The sequence below is a fragment of the Monodon monoceros genome, unplaced genomic scaffold, assembly GCF_005190385.1.
Source record: "Monodon monoceros isolate NGI ecotype Baffin Bay Population unplaced genomic scaffold, NGI_Narwhal_1 Super_Scaffold_21, whole genome shotgun sequence".
Taxonomy (NCBI): Eukaryota; Metazoa; Chordata; class Mammalia; order Artiodactyla; family Monodontidae; genus Monodon; species Monodon monoceros.
The window spans coordinates 34,691,531-34,716,491 of NW_021703778.1; the positions used below are offsets into that span (position 1 = coordinate 34,691,531).

The window sequence follows — 24,961 nt, forward strand, 5'->3', positions numbered from 1 at the left end:
CAGGCATATATGCGGAGAAAACTATAATTCAAAAAGATACATGCACCCAATAGCCAAGACATGGAAACAACCTAAGTGTCCACTGACAGATGAATGGATAAAGAAGATGTACCTATATACAATGGAATACTACACAGCCATAAAAAGAATGAAATCATGCCATTTGCACCAACATGGATGCAACAAGAGATTATCATACTAAGTGAAGTAAGTCAGAAAGAGAAAGACAAATACCATACGATATCACTTATGTGTGGAATCTAAAATATGACACAGGGCTTCCCTGGTGGCGCAGTGGTTGAGAGTCCGCCTGCCGATGCAGGGGACACGGGTTCGTGCCCCGGTCCAGGAAGATCCCACATGCTGCGGAGTGGCTGGGCCCGTGAGCCATGGCTGCTGAGCCTGCGCGTCCGGAGCCTGTGCTCCGCAACGGGGGAGGCCACAACAGTGAGAGGCCCGTGTACTGCCAAAAAATAAAATAAAATAAAGTAAAATAAAATACGACACAAATGAACCTGTCTTTCAAACAGAAACAGAATCACGGACATAAGAGAATAGACTGGTGGTTGCCAAGGGGGAGGAGGTTGAGGGAGGGATGGAGTGGAAGGCTGGTGTGAGCAGATGTAAGTTTTTATATATAATGGATAGACAGTAAGGTCCTACTGTATAGCACAGAGAACTATATTCAATATTCTATGATAAGCCATAATGGAAAAGACTATTTAAAAAAAAGAATGTCTATATGTCTATAACTGAATCACTTTGCTGTACAGCAGAAATTAACACAACATTGTAAATCAACTCTACTTCAATTAAAAAAAAAACCTAGCATAATTTCACACCGACAATAATACCCCATTGTGCAGACTAGGAGGTTAGGTAGTCCAAGGTTACACAAGAAGAGAGTGGTAGAACTCCAAATTTCCCCATTAGTGTGCCCTCTTGGCTTTCTCCTCACTTTCTTTGGCTGGAGCATGCTCCTCTGGGGTGGTGGAGTCGCCAGACGGAAGGGGTCTGGGTGACCTCTGAGTGACCTCAGGGAACAAAGTTCTTCTACCCCTAAATCATCTATCAGCTCAGACTTTCATGAAAGAGGGAAGCATTTTTTTTCTTGTGTAAGCCCCTTAACAAGATAAAAGTTAATTTTATTCTCTGCTAAAGTAAATTTTATTCTCTGCTAATAACGTTGGACGTTATTCTGTGCCAACGTCCTAATCAAACAGTTTCTAAACAAAGGAATAATGTAGTTCATAGAAAACACTAGGTTACAGATTTAATCTGTAAGCCTAAATGAAATATTATTAGGCTTCATCAACTTTGTATATAGAGGGAAAAATACCTGTCTATTCTCAATGCTACTTTTTCCTTTCTCTTTGGGGTGTCTCTATATGTTGAACATCCAAATAATGTGTGATGATAAATAGTACATGTTAATGAGTATTTTGGTGTAATACATACTATTGAGGATGGCACCATGAGAAATCATAATTTAGTAGGAACTGTCCATTATGAGAGGTGGCATAGAGGACAGATGATGCCACTTTCAGGCGGTCATAGTCACTACTGAGGTGGCAGAGGTTGTGTGCTGCCCTAGGGCGGGGCCGGTACCTCCTGTCATCACAGCCGGACTCAGAACGGTTGGGGTGTTGACAAATTATATGATGCTGCTGCTGCATCCTCACAGCGCGACCCAGGCAACGTCCAGGACACTGGAACAAAAGCACAATGCAGTATAAACAACACTGGGAGCTCATGCATGCTGGGGTTCCAAAACCATGTGCTGCGGCGGCATTGCTAAGGACTAGCTACAGGGGATCAGCTGTACCCGAGGGAAGTTAGGGAGGATGTAAGCCCAGCTCTAAGGACCAGACAGCCCTCCTTCAGAGCCAGAAGTTTCCTTTCCTTCTCTTTTCCCCCAGAAACTTAGACCACCTCTGGGCAGAAGGGGAAAGGACAGGGCCAATCTGTAATTGACCAGGCTTAGGTTCAGAAATGACTGTGCTTAAATCCATAAGCCATGGGCAAGTTTGGGTTTTCCTGCTTAGAGCAAAAATGAAGGCTATGTGTTGAGGTGAGTTCAATTACAGAAAAAAAATATTTTGACATGCAGTTCTTAAATTTTTCTGTACTCATAACACCTATTAATTTTTCTTGTAATTTGTTTTATGCTTGAAAAGGTCTTTCCCATCCTGATAGTTCTAGTCCAGTTTAATTACTTTTACACTGAGCACTTTAATCAAGTCAGAATTTATTCTGATGTACACCGTGAGTTTGGGCTCTCATTTTACTTGTTTTTCTTACATTAGTTGACCAATTTCCCTCATACAATCTTTTTTTTTCCCTAACAACAATATTGTGATATAATTCACATACTGTACAAGTCACTGTTTAACGTATACAATTTAATGGTTTTTAGAGTTGTGCAACCGTCACCACAATCAATTTTAAGACATTATCACCATCCCCAAAAGAAACCCTTTAGCATCTACTCCCAATTCCTCCCATGGCCTCCCCCCTCAGGCCTAGACAGCTGTTCAGCTACATTTTTCTCTAGAGATTTACCTATTGTAGACACTTCATATAAACAGAATCATACAATATGTGGTCTTTTGTGTCTGCCTTCCCTCCCTGACCATAATGTCTTTAAGGTTCATCACCTTGTAATACATATTAGTAGTTTATTCTTTTTAATGGCCAGATGATATTCCATTGTACAAATACACCACATCTATCTGTCAGTTATTTCCAATTTTTGGAGTTTTATTATGGGTTTCACTTGAGTTATTCCCACTCTTTGGTTCTTATAAATAATGCTGCTATGAACATTCATGTACAGGTTCTTCTGTGAACCTGTTTTCATTTCTCTTCGGTACATACCGAGGAGTAGAATTACTGGGTCATATGGTAACCCATACATTTAACCTTTTGAAGAACTGTCAGACTGTTTTCCAAAGTGGCTAGACCATTTTTCATTCCCGCTTGCAAAGTATTAAGGTTCCAATTTCTCCATGTCCCCATCAACACTTACTACTATCTCTCTTTCTGATTAGCATTTCCCTAATGAATAATGATGCTAAGTTTCTTTTCCTGTTCTTATTGGCCGTTTGTAAGTCTTCATTGGAGAAATGTCTATTCAGATCCTTTTCAATATTTTAATTAGTTTATTTGTGTTTTTATTATTGAGTTTGAGTGTTCTTTATACATTTTAGAAACAAGTTCCCTTTCATATATATGATTTTAAAATACTTTCTCCCACTCTGTGGGCTGTCCACTTTCTTGATCATGTCCTTCGTAGCAAAACAAGTTTTTAATTTTGATGTGGTCCAATTTATTTTTGTTGTTGTTGTGGCTTATGTTTTGGTGTCATATCGAAGAAACCATCTCCTAATCCAAAGCATGAAGATTTATGGCTAAATTTTCTTCCAGGAGCTTTATTGTTTTAGCTCTTGAGTTTAGATCTCTGATAAATTTTGACTTAATTTTTTGTATATGTTGTAGGCTAGGAATCCAAGTTCTTTCTTTTGTATGTGGCTATTCAGTTGTCCTGCACCATTTGTTGAGGAGATTATTCTTTCCCCATTGAATGGTCTTGTCACCTTTGCAGAAAATCAGTTGACATAGATACATGGATTTATCTCCAGACTTTCAACTCTCTTTCATCAATCTATGTGTCTATGCTACACGAGTACCACACTCTCATGATTATTACAGTTTTGTAGTAAGTTTTGAAACTGAGAAGTCTGAGCCCTCCAACTTTGTTCTTTTTCTAGATTGTTCTGGCTATTCTGGGTCCTTTATATTTCCATATGAATTTTAGGATCAGCTTGTCAATTTCTGCAAAGAAGCTGGGATTTTGAAAGGGATTGTGTTGAATCTGTAGATCAGCTTGGGGAGTACTGTCATCTGAATAACTTTAAGTCTTTTGATCCATAAATATAGGATGTCTTTTCATTATTTAGATCTTCTTTAATGTCTGGAAAAATAAACTTTCTGTAGTTTTATACTATTTATTTTTTTTGAACTATTCTTCCCTCTATGATGAGCTGGAACTTGATATTAAAACACCTTTGTTGCAAGCTTCCCAGCAAGAGGCATCATAATAAAGTGAGCCCATCTGAACCCCCTCAACCCCCACCTGGGTGAAACTTCAGAGACTGGACTGTCATTCCTGGGGCACGTCTCCCCTCCCCCACTCTTCTGTCTTCCGTGTTGGTGGGGGAGGGGGATAGTTCTTGTTCGAAGAAATCGTTGGTTCTGCCAATTCTAGTTAATAAACTTGATGCTCCAGAAAGATGTATCACACTCTGCTTTCCATCATCCCTGCACAGAACTGGGGCTGTGCATTTTCCAGTTAGACAAGTGTGTAGCCATGTAGTGCTTGGAGTTAATCAGAACAACTAAAGGGGAAAATGACCTAAGAGAATTAGCACAATGACTCCCAGCAGCAACAACTGCTGCACTGCAGGGCAGAAATGCAGGAAGTGTGAAGTACCTTCCTGCACTAACATTACCGAACATTTTCAGAAGGGCCGAGGGGAACTTTTGGTCCCTGCAGCCTGTGTTAATTACAACAGAGAGGCCCATGAAAGGATAAGAAGGTCCCGTGAACCAGCCTGTGCGCGGTGTGGTAAGGTCCCTGTGCAGCTGAGTTTCACGACTGTCACGCAGCAGTTGGGCTCTCCTCTTCCCCCGTGTGGAGGGGCCCTGATGCATGGGTTTATTTTATTTGATGTACACCATTTTAAAAGTCTTTATTGAATTTGTTACAATATTCCTTCTGTTTTATGTTTTGGTTCTTTGGCCGCGAAGCACGTGGGATCTTGGTCCCCGACGAGGGATCCAACCCGCACCCCCTGCACTGGAAGGCAAAATCTTAACCACTGGACCACCAGGGAAGTCTCTTTTTTAATTTTATTTTTTTGATGCATGGGTTTCACCACAGGGAGTGTATGATTATAGTAGATGATCATACTTTCAAAACACTAGATTTGTCAGCATTACCTGGTTCCCTGGTTCAATAAGCCCTGGAACACACGGGTGACTGGAGCAGGGGCTTCTTCCCAGAGGCCTCTCTCTGGGGGCACATGCTCTCGGAGGCATCACCTGTACAGTTCCATTGGCTCTTGTCCGCTTACAGGTCACTTGCCGACTGCGGAATCCTTCACCGCAAGACACAGAGCACTCTGACCACGTGCCCGTGAACCACCTAAGAACAAAAACTACAGGAGCTTAGTAAGGACTGGTAGGACAGATCCAACAGGGAGTGCCTTCCAAAGGAAAAATTGATCCTAAGATGATGACTGTTTCAGGGCCCTCACACGTCTCTCTGGGAATGGGCAGCAGCACAGATAACTCCCAGCCATATGCTCAGATTTTCTTTTACTCAGAGAAGCAACAGAATCACCACGTAGAGACAACCAACATAGGGGTGGGATAGAGCCGTCTTCAAGTAGGTAAGGAGCCATGACTTGTGTGGCTTCATAGAGTACAGCTAGGGCAAAATTAGGTGGAAACTTCAAAAAGGTGGATTTCAACTCACTGAAAGCAAAGGGAATATTACTAAGTATTACTAAATCACCTATGTGCTCTTTGTGCTCTGAGACATTCGCATGTTTTCTAATGTAATTGTCATCTTGTTCCCATTCTTGCAATGAAGACAGCGATGTCCACAGGGTTAAATAGCTATGGTCCCATAACTAACATGCCAAGAAAGCTGGGACTGCTTCTAGATTTATCTGACCCTAAAGTTCATAATGATTATAGAAGACTGAACTTGGAAGTGGACACCTTGGAGATATTGGGTGCTCTGTCACTCATGATGTTCGAGCTGCCACCAGGATACTGAAGAGTAGGGGTTCCTAACCTGAGCCCCATTGTTCTGCAAGGGAACCATGGACTTGGATGGGAAAAGGATTACATCTTCATTGCCACTAAGCTCTAACGGCAATTGAGTATTGCCTTCAATTGTAAAAATGTAGGCAACAACGTCTAGTAGTAATAGCAATACCTGTGATTTTGTTAGCAATAGAAGTCATAGCTGCTTTCACATGACATGAAAATTGTGGCAGGCATCCAAAACAGCAGTTATATTCATCACCATTTCAAAATCAATTGTACTAGTAGATCCTATTATTTAGTGTGTTAACAGAGAAGCAAATTTCCTATTACATCACACATTTAAAACTACTTCAGTAACTATATTTCAATATAATTAATTGGATTCCTCTGTAGTCAAGTATATTTTATTTTTATAGATTTAAAACCCTTGATTGAGAAGGGAGCCATAGGCTTCTCTTGACTACGGAGGGATCCGTGGCACTGAAATGTGAAGGACCCCTGACGTAGAGGGATCTAGGGTTAGATGATCTCTACTGTTTCTTCTAGGTATGAAAGTGTATGACTCTGTTTTTTCTAGGAGTGGCTAAAGGCTTGAGAGTACTTAATAAATAAGGATAAATTTCCCAATGTGAATTCTCATTGTGAGAATCAACAATTGATATAAACCAGTTTTCTTGGATCAAATTCCTCCTAGTTATTCTAGCATCAGTTTGCTGCTTCCTGAGGGACAGATGACTCTTGCACAAGCTCTTCCTTTGAAGGATAGGAAGAGCTCGTGCAAGAGTCAAGGTGCCTACGGCACTGCAAGAGAGGTCAAGGTGCCCACGGTATCCACGGCTCTTCTAATAACGTGTTCCGAGGCATCTCTTTTGTTTCACGGTGTGACCATGCCTCCCACTTCTCCTCCAAGGCACAGATCATGGATCCGGGGTGGGCATTTGCACAGAGCAGTGAGCTGTACAACGTTATGTACACCTCCGATTCCTCCTCAGTAAAATGAGGTTGATTAATAATGTCTGCCTCACAGGTTTGTGCTAAGTATCACTACTGTTTGGTTTTTGTCTTGGTTTTTTTTTTGTTTGTTTTTACTGTGAATTTTGGCATTGTGAACTAAAATATTGCCTGCCACGTCAGTAAACAAAGGATGTTGCAGCCATCAAGCCATCACATTATAGCTGCCCTGACGGTGCACCACCCCGAGGAGACTCAGGATGAGAAAGCACAGGACACTGGCCCCAGATAGTGGAGGTGCACATCAAAGGAATGATTTCGGTAAGCCCAGACTCTTGCATCTTCCTATACAGACAAAGGCGCTAAATTCCTTAACTTGAGATAGCTGGTTTTCTTTAATTAACAGTAATCTTTTGATGTTCCAACTACCTGGTCTTTTGTTGCAAAAACTCCTATATATCTTGGTTCCCCACTCCCCGCCTTGCCACTTCAGAACAGTTTCTCAGCATTATCTGCGATGCTATGTCCCAAGCTTGAAGTCCTCAGAATGTCCGTCGAATAAAACATACCTCTCGACTTTTAGGTTGTGCATTATTTTCAGTCGATGGCATCATTGGTCAGTTATCTGCTAGGGACTATGCTATTCAATCATTCATTCATTTTTTTAACAAATATTTTTAGAGAGTGTACAATGGGGTGATCACTGTGCTGAGTGCTGGGGATAACTTGTTAAACACACGAGCTGTGGATTTGGGTCTCATAGAACCGATGGTCCAGTATATGGGCAAGACAGGCAGATTGTGGTAAGAGCTGTGCAGAAGAATGACATGGAAATAGAAAAACATATAGCACAGGGGTCTGGGTTAGTTTGGGGACTAGAAGGTTTTCCTGAAAATAGATGAATAAGAATAACTAAGTGAAAAGAGAGTAAGCAGTATGTGCAAAGGCCCTGAGTCAGGAGACAAAACGGTATATCGAAGGGACGAAAAAGACTTGTGGATGGAGATCCAATAACCAGGCTGGGAGACACAGCAATGAGGCAGAAAGGCAGCCTGAGACCCAAGCACGCAGGGACTTTTATTTCACTCACCTATTCGGTCAGGCAGCAAATAGGTACTGGGCACTTACTATGTGCAAGGCATTATTTTAGACATTGGGGGACAAAATGAACAAGATAGACACAGTCCCTATGCCAGGAACTTTGACCTTTGTCCTAAGAACAATGGGAAGGCATGGAAGGTTGTTTATTTTTTTTAAACATCTTTATTGGAGTATAACTGTTTTACAATGCTGTGTCAGTTTCTGCTTTATAACAAAGTGAATCAGCTATACGTATACATATATCCCCGTATCTCCTCCCTCTTGCGTCTCTCTCCCACCCTCCCTATCCCACCCCTCTAGGTGGTCACAAAGCACCGAGCTGATCTCCCTGTGCTATGCGGCTGCTTCCCACTAGATACCTGTTTTACATTTGGTAGTGTATATATGTCCATGCCACTCTCTCAGTTCGTCCCAGCTTACCCATCCCCCTCCTCGTGTCAAGTTCATTCTCTAAGTCTGCGTCTTTATTCCTATCCTGCCCATAGTTTCTTCAGATCCATTTTTTTTGTTTTTTGTTTAGATTCCATATATATGTGTTAGCATACAGTATTTGTTTTTCTCTTTCTGACTTACTTCACTCTGTATGACAGACTCTAGGTCCATCCACTTCACTACAAATAACTCAATTTCGTTTCTTTTTATGGCTGAGTAATATTCCATTGTATATAGGTGCCACATCTTCTGTATCCATTCATCTGTCGAGGGACACTTAGGTTGCTTCCATGTCCTGGCTATTGTAAACAGAGCTTCAATGAACATTGTGGTACGGGTCTCTTTTTGAACTATGGTTTTCTCAGGGTATATGCCCTGTAGTGGGATTGCTGGGTCGTATGGTAGTTCTATTGTTAGTTTTTTAAAGAACCTCCATACTGTTCTCCATAGTGGCTGTATCAATTTGCATTCTCACCAACAGTGCAAGAGGGTTCCCTTTTCAAGTGAGGAGCATCGTGATGAGTTTGTATTTAGGGTTTTTTTTTAAGGTTTTTTTCTGATGTGAACTGTTTTTAAAGTCTTTATTGAATCTGTTACAATATTGCTTCAGTTTTATGTTTTGGTTTTTTGGACGTGAGGCATGTAGGACCTTAGCTCCCCGACCAGGGATCGAACCCACACCCTCTGCACTGGAAGGCAAAGTCTTAACCACTGGACTGCCAGGGAAGTCCCATGGGTTTGTGTTTTCAAAGATGGTTCTTCTTATAGAGTGGACAAGGCACTCTAGAAAGGAGACAAAACTCAGGAGGCTCCTGGAGTGGTCCTAGTGAGGAATGATGATGGCTTGGACTCCATTGGTAACAGTGGGAATTGACAAGAACAGATGGAAGTGAGAGGAAAGTGGGAGTTCAGGATGTTGTCAATGTGATCTGGAACACTGGGGACGGATCAGATTCGGTGGAGATCATGAGTTTGACTTTGGACATTTTTAAAACCATTGATTTGTGTTGTCTGTGACACAGAAAGGTTAGTAATGGTTTTACCCCTGGGGGTAGAGTCTACAGAACTGTGCTTTTAACTAGTACCTCTCATGATCTGGCCCGCTGCCTTATCTCCTGGGTAAACCCATGAAATCAGCTTCACTGTGCTCTTAAGGTACATTGTGAGTGCAGGAAACAGATCTGGGTAGCAATTAAGAGCAGATGCTGTGAAAGCAGACTACCTCAATTTGAATTCTGGCCCTTGTAACTGTGCGGCCTAGGGGAGTTGTTCCATCTGTAAAATAGAAAATGAACGACATCGACCTCAGAGGTGACTGTGAAGTGATCCACATAAAGTACTTAGCAGAGCGCCTTGTATGGTACATGCTAAACAAATCATAGTGGTCGAGTTATTAAATCCAAATGACTGGGCATTTTAAAACAAGCCCAAACCTGGTACTGCTGAGATGACTACACATACCTCGAGGGGCAGTCCCAGATGTTACAGGGCTGGAACCCAGCCAGCGGCTTCTGGAGGTGCTCACAGAAGGCCTCACTCACTTCCTGCCCGTTGGCCATTACACACTGGGGTCTCTGAACTCGGGCTCCCAAGTGGCCGCAAGTGGCAGAACAATGTGTCCAGCTACCAAGCTCCCAGAAAGTCTCTGTGGAAAGAAAATGAATGTCATGACAGATGAGAAATGATGATGGGCTGGAGACACCCCGGCCAAAAGCCAGCTGTTTTCTGATTACCTGCCTGTCTGGTGCTCTGAGTAGCACAGAGAATAAGCCATCATACAGTGCAAGGGAGTCCTTTAGATCTCCTTTTCCCTCAGCTAGCTTATTGTAATAACTGGTGGGAATGGCAGCCAGAACGGGGCCCTTGGACCACAGCCTGGGTGAGGGGCTACTGCAGACCAGCTGGATCTGCCAGAAAAAGCCCAGAGAGAAGGCAGAGGTATCCTGTGCAGTGCGCTGGCTCCTCAGGACTCTCCAAGCAGAGCCAACAGGACAAGAGTGGAGGGTCTCTCAGGGGATGCCCTAAGGATGCCCAGTGGGTTCTATTTCTCCAAAGTGGATCAGGCTGAGAAATGAAAGATGTTTAGCAGGGAGCAGGGATTAAGCAGAAATGTTAATGTTGCATTTCAATTCCATTCTTACTTTTCCATTAATTCTGAACCTAATTTCAGATTATTCCTGAAACTGCATACATAATTTGTCCTGGAGACATCTGGAAAGGTGAAAATGGGAGTTTCCTTTAGAAACGTTGAAGCTGACCCCCTCCAATTATAACGGTTTTTACTTTAATCCCCCTTCCAAGCAGCCTTTTCCTTCACTTTTGACACTTGGTAAAAAGATGAGGTAGGACACGATGATGACACATTTGTGTATGATCACAGAAAGTGCCAGATTTTTTGTAATAATCACAAGTAATTGATAGCTACCAGCTGTGTCCACAGGCTCCCTCACAGAGGGACTGATTTCTCTAACTTAATTGTTTTCCCGGTTTTCCTTTTGATTTTGGAATATTTGTCCTAAGTTGCATATGGTATCATTTGCAAAGGAGAAGAGAATATATTTTTAGTTGCCCCCCCCAGGATTACAGTTTATTTAAAACAAATTTTAAAAACAGCTAAGTTTATTGAGAATTTTCCAGGTGATAGGTACTGAGTTAAACACTTTTAACATCAATTTTCATTTAATCCTTATGGCCATCTTGTGAATTAGATTAGTTTTACTTGCAGAGGTGGACACTTCAAAAAGCTAAGTGACTTTCCCAAGATCCTTCAGCTGGATTGGGGCCCAGTGTGTCTGTCTCCAAATCTAACTCTTTCTACTCTGTCACATTTCACAAAGACACCTTGATGATTCAAGGCAGGACACACATGCATTTCTTTAAAAAAATATATGCATTTTTTTACTGAGGTATAATTCATATACAATAAAATGCTCAGATATCAGGCATGTGGTTTTATGAGTTTTCACAATTGTATGCACTTATGTAACCGTGATCCAAAGCAAGGTATATAACATTTCATCACCCCTAAAATTTCCTCCTGCCTCTTTTTTAATCAATTTCCCTCTCCTCCAGGCAACTACTTCTTCATTTCTGTTAATATACATCAGTACTATCTGTTCTTGGACTTCATATGATACATACTCTTGTATGTTTGGCCTTTTTTGCTTAACATAATGTTTTTGAGATATACCCATATTGTCCTGTATATCAGTCATTCATTCTTTTATTTTTATTGCTGAATAATATTTCATTGTATGAATACACCCACAAAGTTACACCTTATTCTCATAAGTATTTTTGATTTTCTTAACTCTACCTCTCTCCCTTGGCCTCCTAAAGAGTTTTGCAAGCTGGAAATACCTAGATTAGGTTCTTGTGACCAAGTACTGATATGTGTGGAAAAAAATATTTGTGAAAGAAGACAAATGAAAGAATTGATTGCACAGTTCTTAGCAAATCTTCCCTCTGTTAATATTTACCAAGTTAGCAATTGTTTTGCAACTGGAAAACCAATGTCTGCATTACCACAACTAATGGTGCAGATTTGGGATATGACCTCTGTGGGCTTCCTCAGGAGTGAATTTTTTTAAAAAAACGTTCAATATGGAAGGAAAAAGTTGAACCCCAGAAGGCTGAGGGGGAAGGGAAAAGCTGGCTGGACGCCTAGGAATAATTTTACTTATTGCAAAGTGCAAAACATGGAGGGTCTTTTAATTCCTTTTCTTAGCACATGCCTTACCACCAGCAAATCCCCCAAAAAAGCCCAAATCCCAGACCTGAAGGTAGGGGTTCTCTTGTTGGCCCATTACTGTTGGTTTCAGTGTGGATGCCTGGAGCATATGCTGTTTATGGTCCTTGGGAAACAGAAGTTTACTGCCTGACTGTCTTTGTTCTGAGAAAAAAAAAGGAACACTTGTTTACCAATTAGAAGTTATCTAATTCTTGTTCCATCTTGGGTGTTCTGAAAGACGACAACTCCTGGGAAACAATTCCTTTCCAATAGAATACTCTGTCCCAGGACACTCAGGCTCACACAGATCTGGGAGCTATGTGTGGGGCTGGGTGTGCGGAGAGCCACAGGGGCTTAGTTAGTTATTAACTACGCTAACATGTAGCATCCCTGCATGTTTTCAGGGTTTACAGCCTAACTAACAAGCTAGGAAAAAATACATTCACCAGAATTCCAAAAGGGACTGGAGGAAGCAGCTGGGGCTTATAGGGCTCTTCCCCTCCAGACAGCTTTGGGAACAAGAAGGGGTGATGTTTTACAGGGGACCTCACATGGTGAGGACTGCATGAGTGTAAGAGCAGAAGGATGGTGTAGGAATGCTGTGTATTGTGTGATGTAAGACATTCTTGATTCCTCAGTCATGTGACCAAAGTCACAAGCTGCTTGACTGGAGAGACTTCTGAGAGAAGAGGCGTGCAGGGCAGAACTGAGACACCCACACAGACTCATGAGTGGAGAGGGGGAGAGGCAAGGAATAAGGCTGGGACTTCACAGGGAGCTTGGGGAAGGCACTCGAGAATCAGGTTAAGTTACCCCATTTGTTGACAATCTTCCATATTAAGATCCTAGAGGACCACAGAGGCTCTTTGGGAAGGGCCACATGGAGGTACACCAGTGCCTTTCTGATGAGCACTGAGAGTCAAGGAGGGCAGTATGGAGAACACTGAAAGAGATGACTATATATTTGGGCTCTAGTAAAAACTTTCTTTTTTCTTTTTTTTAAATAAGTTTATTTATTTATTCATTTCTTTATTCATGTATTTTTGGCTGTGTTGGGTCTTCGTGCACGGGCTTTCTCTAGTTGTGGCGAGTGAGGGCTACTCTTCGTTGTGGTGCATGGGCTTCTCATGGCGATAGCCTCTCATTTTGCAGAGCACAGGCTCTAGGCACGCGGGCTTCAGTAGTTGTGGCATGTGGGCTTAGTAGTTGTGGCTCACGGGCTTAGTTGCTCTGCAGCATGCAGGATCTTACTGGACCAGAGATCGAACCCATGTCCCCTGCATTGGCAGGCGGATTCTTAACCACTGCGCCACCAGGGAAGTCCTCTAGTACAAACTTTCAATGAGTGGCAGGTTTCCTCAATTTATACAACGGGATAAAAGATCACTGCCCCCTACACTGTGCTATTGTAAATATCTAAAGAGTTCAGGAACATCAAAGTGCTTTGTGCATGACACCTATTCCAACTCCCCATCTATTTATGTCTCTGGGCTCCTCTAACTGCCAACAAGAAAAGCCATGGAGAAAGCTCTTTCCATCATCCTCTTAGTTTGGCTGTGGATTTTATAATCTCATACCAGTTCTGCCAGTGACTCAGTTTTATTCATTTATGAAACACTTATTTAATACTTACACCTGTGTTAGGTGCTGGAGAGACAAAGGACAATAATAAATGATCCCTAACGTCAGTCTAACTGACTTCTGTGATTAACTCTCAATCACTTCCAGACTCTGGGGGGGAAAGAGAAGTATTATTTATTGAGTCCTCAAACCCCTGCAAGTTAAAGCTCATTCTGGTGACAAGACTTCGTGAGCTCCAGATCTTATCCCTGACAGACAGCAGCAGCAGAAGCCAGCTTATCACCCTGTGCGGGGGGCTCACTGCAGTGACCTTCCCCAAATTACAATACTGACCCCACTACAAGATGTCTTAAGACTCAATTGATTAGTATTTGTTGAGCACCTACTGTGTGCCTCATACTCTATTACATTGTTAGGACTGCAAAAGAAATACTAGACATGGTCTGTACCATTGAGGGACCCACAATTTAGCTGAGGAGACATAAATGAAAGAGGAAACAGCTGGAGACCAATGTGTGTTAGGACTTAGGGACCAAGGGGTGAGACCACAGAAAGGAGAGGTCCAAAAAAATCAGAGAAGGATTCACACAGGAAATAGGAATTCAGTTGGCCCTACAGGATGGGAGGTATTGGGGCAACATGATAAAGGCAGTGAGCAGTATGAGTGCAATGAGCACTTTTCCTGGGTAAGCAATATGAATGGAAGCCACACTTCCAGGGAAGCAACATGGGGTGTGTGTGTGGAGGGGGGTTTGGAACACAGGGCAGGAAACCACGTTGCCTAGAACAGAGTTTAGTGCTAGCTTACAATGGAGGTCAGGGAAAAGAATTAAGCAGATGTAAAGGCAGAATATGAAGGATCTTGATTCTGGGCAGAAAGTTTATATCCCAATGTAGGTTCTTAGGCAGAGAAGGAGCAGCAAGAAAGTCACAACCTTCTAAGAGAAGAACTGGTAAGACAGAGTATTAGATTTAGTGCTCGTTTGTAAGTGGGCAGTGGCAGCAATAGTTAAAACCATTTAACGTCCACTTGTTTACTCCTTGACCAGAGAATCAACAAAACCAGGTCCTACTTTGTACATATTATAGGAAGCACTTGAAGGACAACAAGAATTTGACGCTTACCCAGCAAGTGGAGGATGGATGTTGCCATCGCCTTTCCAAGAGCATTGGTGGCTGTACAGACATAGGTTCCTTCACTTTCAAGGGAAACATTCTGCAACAACAGGGATCCATTGAAAAGCAAGGAAATATTGTCACTCAGAGATCCTCCTTTCTTCAACCAAGTTACATTAGGTTGAGGGACACCTTTGGAAGAAAAACAAATATGACAAAGGCAAACTCCTTTAAGAATAGGGCCACAGGACCATATGCAAATACCATTTAGCATTTTGACCACAAATCAGGAAATGGGTTTAATCACATATAATAGGAAAAACGGCTCTTTCTATTTCTATAGCTCCTCTATGGCAGATGGGGGATGCTGCTGAAGCAAAGGGCTTTGGTCTGCTGAGCACCAGGTTGGTTTATGTGTGTAAGTCAAGGAATAGGAGCCAAAGAGGGTGGGCTTGCTCTGTATTGGGAAGGGAGAGAAATTTGAAGTTGAATGAGGGTAACGGGAGAGTGGTTGGAAAAGAGGAACTGATCAAGCCGGATGAATGTGGAGGCAGAGACACAGAGAGAAATTCCTAGCAGTGGGTTGTCACAAAGAAGACTTTTGGAAACAAAAATATCGAATATGGATGTTTAAGTGGTTCGCTGTGCAAAAGGCAATGCAACGTTCCTCCCTTCAGGTGGAATACAAAATCTTTAGGGAAGTAGATTTTGTTCATCCATGCTTTTGTGAAAGAGGATAATTTCAGGGAACAAAAAGAAGTGTTGCATTTTAAGTTTGGGTCAACGTAGAGGTGAGCAGACTGTAAGCAACATCTCTGGACACAGAGAGAAGCGTGAGGAATTGAAAGAATTTCTTCCCCCACATCTTGAGAAATCTTAGCCGTCTGCTGGGCTGTGGGATGTGAAACTGAGAGGAATCTCATTTTGTTCTTAAGAGCTGGGGCAGCCTCCAGTGATCCAGCAGGGTTACTGGTTTTGAGGATGTCCTTTCTTCCTGCAATGCTCTGGCTAGAGAGGCTATGGCAGACATGGCAAGGCTTTCTGACAAGAAAGAGATGTCATCGCTCTAATCATGACATCTGCAATGCACCTTACAAGAGGCAAAACACATGCTCCATGAACACCGAGACACTTTCTCACGGTTATTCCCAACTCCTGGGAAGCAGTCATTGTTAGCTCTGTCTTACAGCTGAGGAAGCTGGTCAAGTCAAAACTAGCTCAGAACCTAAATACACAGAGAAGTGCTAATCACAAGTGCATATATACAGTTTTGTAGTTTCTTCTACAAATATAAACACATGGAGAGGTTAAACTTTTCTAAGGTCAACAGCTAGTAAACACTGGATCTGAGATTCACACCCACGCAGTTTACTCCAGAACTTACCTTTTAACCACAATGTAGGTAGGTCTTATATATTTCTTGATAGATTTATTCCTAGGCATCTTATACTTTTTATGGCCATAGTAAGCAGGCTCTTTTAAAATATATTTTATAGTTGTTTATTCCTGACAATTAGGAAAGCAATGAACACTCGCGTCTTTATCTTGTATCTAATCATCTTACTAAAGTTTATTATTTTGAATAGTTTTCAAATGATTTTGTTTTTTAAATGTAAACAATCACATCACTTATATGTAATGATAATTTTATCTTTTTTTCCCTATATTTATACCTATAATTTCTATTAACTATTGCATTGTATTAGCTAATGTCTCTAGAACAATGCTGAATCATGTTACAGCAGGCAAATTTGCCTTGTTTCCAGCTTTAAAGGGAACATTACTAATGTTTCATCCTCAAGCACGTTGTTTGCTTTTGTTTTCTGTTAGCTGTTGTCAAATCAAAGAAATTTCCTTCTGTTTCTAACTCACATGGAAATTTCTAAACCTTTGAGCTAATATTTAGTTTATTTTAATTGGATTTTTAAAAAATTAAAGTATTTAAAGTTATTAATTTTCCTTTGAGTACAGCTTTGACTATATATATTTTGAGATGAAATAAACCATTACCATTATTTCACTCATTCAAAAATGTTTACAAAGTGCTTATTATATGTGAGACTTTATGCTGGTGCTAAGGATATGTGAACTAAGTTTCCTTAAGAAACTTAATTTTGTGGTCTTCTAGGATCTTAAGATGGAAGATTGTCAACAAATGGGGTAGGCTTAACCTGTCTGATTCTCGAGTGCCTTCTCCAAGCTCCCTGAGAAGTCCCAGCCTTAATTTTTAAATTTTAATTCCCTCCTTTGGAGGGAAACAGATGATTGCAATAAAAGGACATGAGGGCTTATGATAAATGTAAACACTGGATGCCACTGGCACGTAAAAGCTGTATTTAATGCAGACTGGAGAGAGGGGAAAGATTCTCCCATGAAGGAACATCTAAGCTAATACTTTAGGACAAGTAGAAACACGTCAGGTGAAGGGGGTGGATGTGGTGGTGAGACTGTTTTAGCTAGAGGGAACAGCGTGCAAAAAGGCACAGACACAAAGGAAAATATAGTGCATTTGGGGAATCATAAATTGCTTTTTTATGACTGGAGCTTAAAGTACATGGAGTAGGAGTGAGGAGAGATGACTACAGAGGTCAGCAAGTACCCATAAAATGAAAATTTATTATCCACAGTAAGGAGTTTGGTGGCATTTATCCTAAAGGAAATAGGAAATAGTTTCATTCTTTTAAGCAGTGGTTAAAACTATCAGATTGCTGCTTCAGAAACATCGTTCTGGATGTGATGTAAAACGGGGGCGAGGGAGGCAAGGGTCAGTAGGACCACGTAGGTGGTTACGGAAGCAATTGAGGTGAGACGCAAAGAGTGCTGAAACAATGGTGGGAGTGAGGGATCTGGAGAGAATAGATTCACTTAGTAAATATTAAAGAAGAAAAATCAGTAGGATTTGGTGACTGATGTTCTATGCGGGAGTGAAGGAGAAAAAGGATTTAAGGATGACATGCAGATAGAGGGTGGTGCCATTCATTGAAACAGGGAAAATAAGAGGAGGAGCAGACCTGCGTGATAAATTCTTATAAGCATGTTGCAGCCTGAGAGGCAGGTGTCGAATTTTACACATACTCCTAGGAGCCTGCGGGAACACTCCGGGGACGAGGACCGGTGGGCGCCATTGTCATGCTCTCCCTCTGCTGTGCTCCAGAGCTTCAGAATCTCCCAGAAGAGAGCTTTTACACAAGTCTGCCCTGATTTTTGTGGCTGCCACCTGCGGATGCCTCTGGAGGACAGGGGAGCTTGTGTTCCTGGTCCCTTGAGACCTTAATAATTGGTGTCACCCAGAAAAGAGCTCATACTCCTATCCGGCACCTTGATTTTTGTGATTGCTGTCAGGGGACACCTCTGTATCACATGGCTCTGGTGGCCAATGGGGCTTATACTTGCGGGTCCCACAGGATTGTGGCCAATGGAGAAAGAGTACTTAAACAGGTACCACCCCCCAGGGCACAGCACGAGGCCACAGACCCAGGTCCTCCTCCTTTCTGTGAAGGAGGCCTATTAGCTAAGCATCATGACTGCGCCCGAGGGGCAGGCTTCTGATTAAACATGCATCTTGGGGCTGACTGTGGTCCCTCGCAGAGACCTCTGAGGGTGGGAGCTGTCTTCATGCTCACCCTCTGCCATGCTCCGGGGTGCCAGTGTTCCCTGCAGGCAAGCTGTACGTGCATCCAGTGCCCTGGTTTTTACCTCTGGTGTCCTGTTTCTATTTTTATTTTATATTGGAGTATTGCTGATTCACGATGTTGTGATAGTTTCGGGTGTACAGCAGAGTGATTCAGTTATGCATACACGTGCATCTGTTCTTTCTCAAATTCTTCTCCCATTTAGGTTATTAAAGAATACTGAGGAGAGTTCCCTGTGCTATACAGTAGGTCCTTGTGTGTTGTCCATTTTAAATATAGCAGTGTGCACATGTCAATCCCAAACTCCCCATCTATCCCTCCCCCCCAACCACGCTTTCCCCAGGCTAACCATAAGTTCATTCTCTAAGTCTGTGACTCTGTTTCTGTTTTGTAAGTAAGTTCATTTGTATCTGGTAACCTGGTTTTTGTGGCTGCCACCCAAGGGATGCTCCTTGATCTGGTGGCTCTGTTGGCCAGGGTTGGAAGGGGTGGGTGTAGGGTTAGCGGTGGGATGGAGGGGTGGGAGGGTAGGGAGGAGGCGGGGGGTGGCGGCTTGCATTCCTGGGTCCCACAGGACTGTGGCAATCAGAGAGGTAGTTCTTGGCAGGCTATCACCGCCAGGGCACCGCACAGACAACGGACTGAAACACACCCCCAGTCTTTCTACGAAGGAGGTCTCTTTGCTTGTCCTGGAGCTTTGGCCTGAGGGGCTGGCTTCAGGTCTGGCTCACATTTAGTGGCCTATAGAGCTGCTTTCAAGGAATGTAGGCTGTAGAACGTAGCGCCCCTTGGCACTCTCCCTCCGCCTCACGCCAGCTCACCACTATCACCCAGAAAAGGAACTTACAGACTCATTTGGAGCCCTGATTTCGGCAGCTGCCACCCAGGGGACCCCTCCAAATCTTCCGACGCTGGTGGGCATCAGGGGTTACACTTAACAGTCCCACAGGACTGTATATATCTACATACTTAAAGGAAAAACTGATCCTGAGGGTCTAGCTTGCAGTCAGCCTGAATCTAGGTTCTGAGAGCCTCCCGTTTGAGACACTGACAGGTCTTAGCACATCCTCAACTATGAGGAGTTATTAAATACATACAGTAAGTCCCCTACATACAAACCTTCAAGTTGCGAACTTTCAAAGATGCAAATGTGCGTTCGCGTGTCCAATCATGTAAGTTAGTTCACGTGTCTAGAGTACATTGGTCACATCGCATGCATCTTCTACAAGTGGCTGTGCTTTTGCGTACTTTACTGTACAGTACTGTATAGAGGACAGTAGTACAGCATCTTTATTTCAAGCCCAGGATGTCTGGAAGCAAGTGTAAAAGCAGCAGTGATATACCTGGTACTTTTCAAGGTAATGTACTGTAAGATTAAAAATGTTTTCTTTATTTTTTGCGTTTGTCTTTTATGTATTATTTGTGTGAAAAGTATGATAAACCTATTACAGTACAGTACTATATAGCCGATTGTCTTAGTTGGGTACCCAGGCTAACTCTGTTGGACTTGCCAACGAATTAAACTTACGAACGCGCTCTTGGAACGGAACTCGTTCATATGCAGGGGACTTACTGTAGTAGGCTGCTTGGACAAGCACAAAGGTTAGAGAGACAAACAGGAGCTGAGGCAGAGCTGAATGACAAGGTTCATCTCCTGCATGAGGCTACTCCTTCAAAACTGGAAAAGGTTGTTGCTTCATCTCTATAGAAGCCAACACAGAGACACAGAGGGGTTGAATGGATGAAAAACCAAGACCCATCCACATGCTGCCTACAAGAGACTCCCTTTAGATGTAAGGATACACACAGACTGAAAGTGAAGGGATGCAAAAAGATATCCCATGCAACTAGAAGTTAATTTCACGAGGAAACCTGGAAAATCACACAGATGTGGAGATTGAAAAACATGCCACTGAACAACCAATGGATCATCTTGCTTTTCTAGATTTTCTTGGGGACACAGCACATACACTGCGTAAGACTGACCTTGGTGATGCAGTGGATGCTCTCATGTGCTTCTTGAGTGCTAGTTCAATGCCATTTTTACCGCCTAACCTCAGCATTCTGACTCAGAGCTCTAATGAGCAGAAATGCCTCCTGGCCCGTCTAGATAGATCCCAACCAGCATCTCTGCTCCCAGTGCTGACTATACTTGGTATCTCTTTTACACACTTTATTTTTATTTCAAAGGGTAACATTAGGAAGAGCAAATCAGGTCTCCCTCTTTTTTGCCTGAAGACCACAGAAGTAAATCTGCGGTTTCCTGAAAGCCTCAGACCATACTGCTCAAAAATGTCAAGGGTAAAGATGAGAGACTAGGTTAAATTTCTCTTGGGATTCCTTTCAGCTGAAGGATATGTGAGAGATAAATTCATCCGTTCATCCATCCACCCACCTGTCACTTTATATATTTATTCAACTCACTTTTATTATGTACCTCCTATGACCAGCACTCTTCTTGAGCATTATGACTGCATTAATCTCTCACCTCTCCAGTAGATCATGAGGATAGCACCTGGCAAAGGGTAGACAAATGAATATTTGCTGAATGCATAAATGAGTGAACTAGGGAATGGATCTATTAGAAGAAAATTATATCCCAAAGATACGTCAGCATGACTTCCTGGTTATTCACGCCAGCGTTCTCTTCCAAATGGCAAAGATAAAATGCTGACTCTATTATTAAAAATCTTCATAAATTCAGACACTATTATTTTGGAATCTGTGGTAATTTAGAAAAGGGCGGTATTAGCTGGGAGGAAAATAACCTCCGTAAATATTTTGAGGCGAAAAATGTAAAACATTTCAGAAATCCCTTTAAACACTTAACTAGCCTCCATATATGTGAATTTAAATTGTTATTTATTAATTAAAGGGATTCCTTTAAGACCTCTGCTAAGTCATTCTCTCTTGAGTAACGGAACATTTTTTAAAGCAACACTAAGTTTGAAAATATTTTACAATTTAAGGATATTCAGATTTATCTCCTGCAACTAGTCCCAATTAAGGGGAGTTTTCTCAAATTATAAAACCTCTTGCAGTGAGAGACCCTGAAGCACTTCACATGTATGGGCTTATTCATTATGCCTCTATCATAAGCAGCATGCAAGCAACAGTGCTGTCAATTCTAAATTGAAAAGAGGTGTACTAAAGCCCTTCAGCAAGGTAAAACAAGCCACACGGGGTTCTCGGGGAAGAGCACTCCAGGCAGAGAGAACAGCTCACGCTTCAGCCCTGAAGCTGGGTTCTTACCATGGGGTCCCTGAACCTCATGTAGGTCCATAGACGGAATTCAGGGGTTTGTGACCTTTCCACTTACTCCAGCTGAGATTTAGCATTTCCATCAACTATGAACATAAGCAACAAACCAAGGTAGCAGTACCTTGGATGCTGAAGCCAACGGAAATCACAGATATTTTCATATCACATTATAATTCTTACAGATATCTCACAATATCTTTTATACCATCACTACTTCAAAACTATGGTATTTATTGGATGAATGTTAGCTTTTCAATTGAATGCTTAGTAAAGAAACATTATTAGATCGCATACTTGCTTTATTAATATTGTGATATCTGTATTTTGATTATAATTGGTTTTCTTTATAATATACAGTCTGCATCTGAAAGCACTGTTCTGAGAAGCAGTCCCCTAGGCTTCATCAGACTAGACTCCAGGGCATGCTTCTCTTATTTTGGAAAAAGATAAAAGAACACTGTGGCTGCAGGGATGTGAGCAAGGTCAGAGAAATGGCAGGTCGGGTGGGGGCTCAGATCATAGAGAGCCTTACAGGTCATTGTAAGGCTCTGGTTTTTATTCTAAAGGCTTTGAAGAGTTGTGTGTTCTGACTCTTGATTTTAAAGGATTACTTTGACTGCTAACGTTGAGAGTAGATTGTAGGGGCCAAGGGCAGAGAGGGAGACCAGCGAGGAGGCTGTGATTACAATCCAGCCTAGAGATGATGGTGGGTTGGAGCAGCTTGGTAGCAACTGAAGTGGTGAGAAATGTTCAGATTCTGGATATATTTTGAAGGTGGATATATTTTGAAGGATTTCTCTGGGGAATGGGGGATTGATGGACAGAGGGTTATGTCAGAGAGAAATGCAGGTCAAAAATGATGTCAAGATTTTAGGCTCACGCAACTGAAATAAAGGCAGTGCCATTCTCTGAGACTCAGAGAAAAACTCCATGAAGAAGCAATTTTGGGAGCAAAACTCAGGCATTCAGTTTTGGATAAGTTAGGTTTGAAACATCTGATATTCACTGAGGGATGCTGAACAGGCACTTGGATCTGTTCACCTAGGCTTAGAGGAAAGGTCTGGGCTGGAAATACAAATCTAGGAGTTGTCAGCATACAGATGACATCTGAATCCTTGAGCATGAATGAGATCGATGAGGGAGTGAGTACAGCTAGAGAGCAGAAAACGTCTGAGGACTAGTCCTGAGGTACCTTAACTTAGAGATCAGAGATGTGAGGCAAAGCCAGCGGAGGAGGCTGAAAAGGAACAGGTGATACGGTGGGTGTAGAACTGGGAGCGTGGTTTCCCAGAAGCTGATGAGAAAGTATTTCACGAAGGAGGGAGGGAATAGCTACTGTCAAATGCAGTCACTGTCAAAGGGCCAAGTAAAAGGTCTGAGGATTGACCACTGAATTGGCAATGCACAGACTTACATGGTGGGCCTGCTGGTAACCTTGACAACAGCTCTGAAGGTTGAGTGGTGTGGATAAGCTTGGCTGGAGTGAGCTCACGAGAGGATGAGGGGAGATGAAACTGGAGACTGTACAAACTACTCGAGGCGTTTCGCTATGATGGAAATTGAGGAATGAGGCAGTAGCTGGAGGGGGAAGTGGAGTCAAGGTCAGGCTATCTAAAGGTGGCTTCACTCACCTGGAATTTGCAAAATCTTCCTAACCCTTCTCACTGCCCCACACTGGCCTTCCTTTCACTCTTTGATTCCCTAGTCTATTTTCAACATGGTAGCCAGAGTGTTTCTCCTAAAACATAAGTCAGATCATGTCATTCCTCCAATGGCTTCCATCTCATTCAGAATAAAAAACAGAGTGCTTATGATGGCTTATATGGCGCTACGTGATCTGCCTCTATCATCTCAAAAACAAAACAAAACAAAACAAAAATGCTGAGAGACAGAGACAGATTCTTGATTAAATCATTTATGTTCCTGAATCTAGATGTGTCCAAAGTTAGCTGCACCCTAGGACTTTTCAGTTTCCAGAGCCAGTAACTTCTCTATTTTTCTTGAGCCAGTTTGAGGTGGGTCTCTGACACTTGTAACCATGGGCGTCTGGACTAAAAACGTAGGTATGAAAACAACCCAGATGGCCAGATGGCCAAATGGCCACAGCAGCACGCACTTCTGGGAACAAACTGGCATCATCGTATTCCAAAAGAAAATGTCGGAGATGAGAAGTTTGCAGTGAGGAGGATGAGACCACAGCAGAATACGGCCCGACCTCTTCCTCCTCACTCTACACAACTAACCTGGCCACGTTCATCAGCTTTTAAGAACACAGTGATAATTCCTATGCTGACAATGCCCACATCTGCCTGTCCAGCCTGAACCCATCCCTCGAGTTCAACACCAACAGTTCCTGGACGTCTCCCATCCGCGAGTCCCAGAGGTGCCTCAAACGCAGTAAGTCCCACAGCAAATTCGTTCTCCCTCTTCTCTTACCTCCCCGTAGGCTTGTTCCGCATCATCATTTCAGCACCGCATCTATCCACCCTCCCCACCTTGGAGCCTCAGAGCCACGCCCGTATCTCGCCTCTGCATCCTCCATGTTTCATTTGCCACCAAGTTAGAAAAAAAAATCACTTCTAACTTAGGATGTTCCTGGATCATCTCTTCTTCTCCATTCTCACGGTCAGTGCTGTGGCTCAGGGCCAGAGTTCCTGCCTTAGTTACTGAAGCAACCTCTTAGCTGGATTCCCCACTTCCCAACAATTCTTGTTTTTTTTTTTAAGTTTTTATTGGAGTATAGTTGATTTACAACGTTCTGTTAGTTTCAGGTGTACAGCAACGTGAAACAGTTATACATATATGTATATCCACTCTTCTTTAGATTCTTTGCCCAAATAGGTCATTATAGAGTATTGAGTACCTCCTACACCATTGGTGGGAATGTAAGTTGGGACAACCATTATGGAAAACAGTATGGAGGTTCCTTAAAAAACTAATTACAGTACTGTATGATCCAGCAATCCCACTCCTGGGCCAACAATTCTTCATGCAAAGTCAGAGGGAGCAAAGTGCTGGGCCCTGACTGCCTTCAGAAGCTCGTGGCCCTGGCATTGTCAGTTCCACATCACTTAGCTCCAGCCACACTCCTAGCCTGACTTTCCAACACTCCTGCCGGGTCTCTCCTTGCAGACCTCAGACTGTAGCCAATTCTGTGTCCTGCAGCAAGCCTGCCCTTGCATGCCAGCTGTCCTACTCATGCTCTTCACTCTGGAATGTTCCTACCTTTTCATCTTCATGGGCCTGGCCACACCTCCTGGGACCCCCCACACTGAGCTGCCTGTCTCCTCCCAGTTCCTACGCGTTGTATTCGTGCGCA

At 42.7% G+C, this 24,961-nt stretch overlaps 1 protein-coding gene and 1 long non-coding RNA gene across 2 annotated transcripts in view; one reads left to right on the forward strand and one right to left on the reverse strand.

Annotated features, from left to right (window-relative positions):
• ADAMTSL3 (ADAMTS like 3) overlaps positions 1-24,961 on the reverse strand; it is a 373,694-nt gene that overhangs the window by 6,900 nt on the left and 341,833 nt on the right. The window contains 6 exon segments of the mRNA XM_029237311.1: positions 1,609-1,709; positions 5,002-5,206; positions 9,784-9,967; positions 12,099-12,149; positions 12,152-12,214; positions 14,759-14,941. Of these exon segments, the coding sequence (XP_029093144.1) occupies positions 1,609-1,709; positions 5,002-5,206; positions 9,784-9,967; positions 12,099-12,149; positions 12,152-12,214; positions 14,759-14,941 (787 nt within the window).
• The window catches only part of LOC114904018, a 41,881-nt gene that overhangs the window by 6,058 nt on the left and 10,862 nt on the right, over positions 1-24,961 (forward strand). The window contains exon 3 of the long non-coding RNA XR_003795830.1: positions 4,810-7,110. This is a non-coding gene — a long non-coding RNA (uncharacterized LOC114904018). The remainder of the gene's footprint in view (positions 1-4,809; positions 7,111-24,961) is intronic.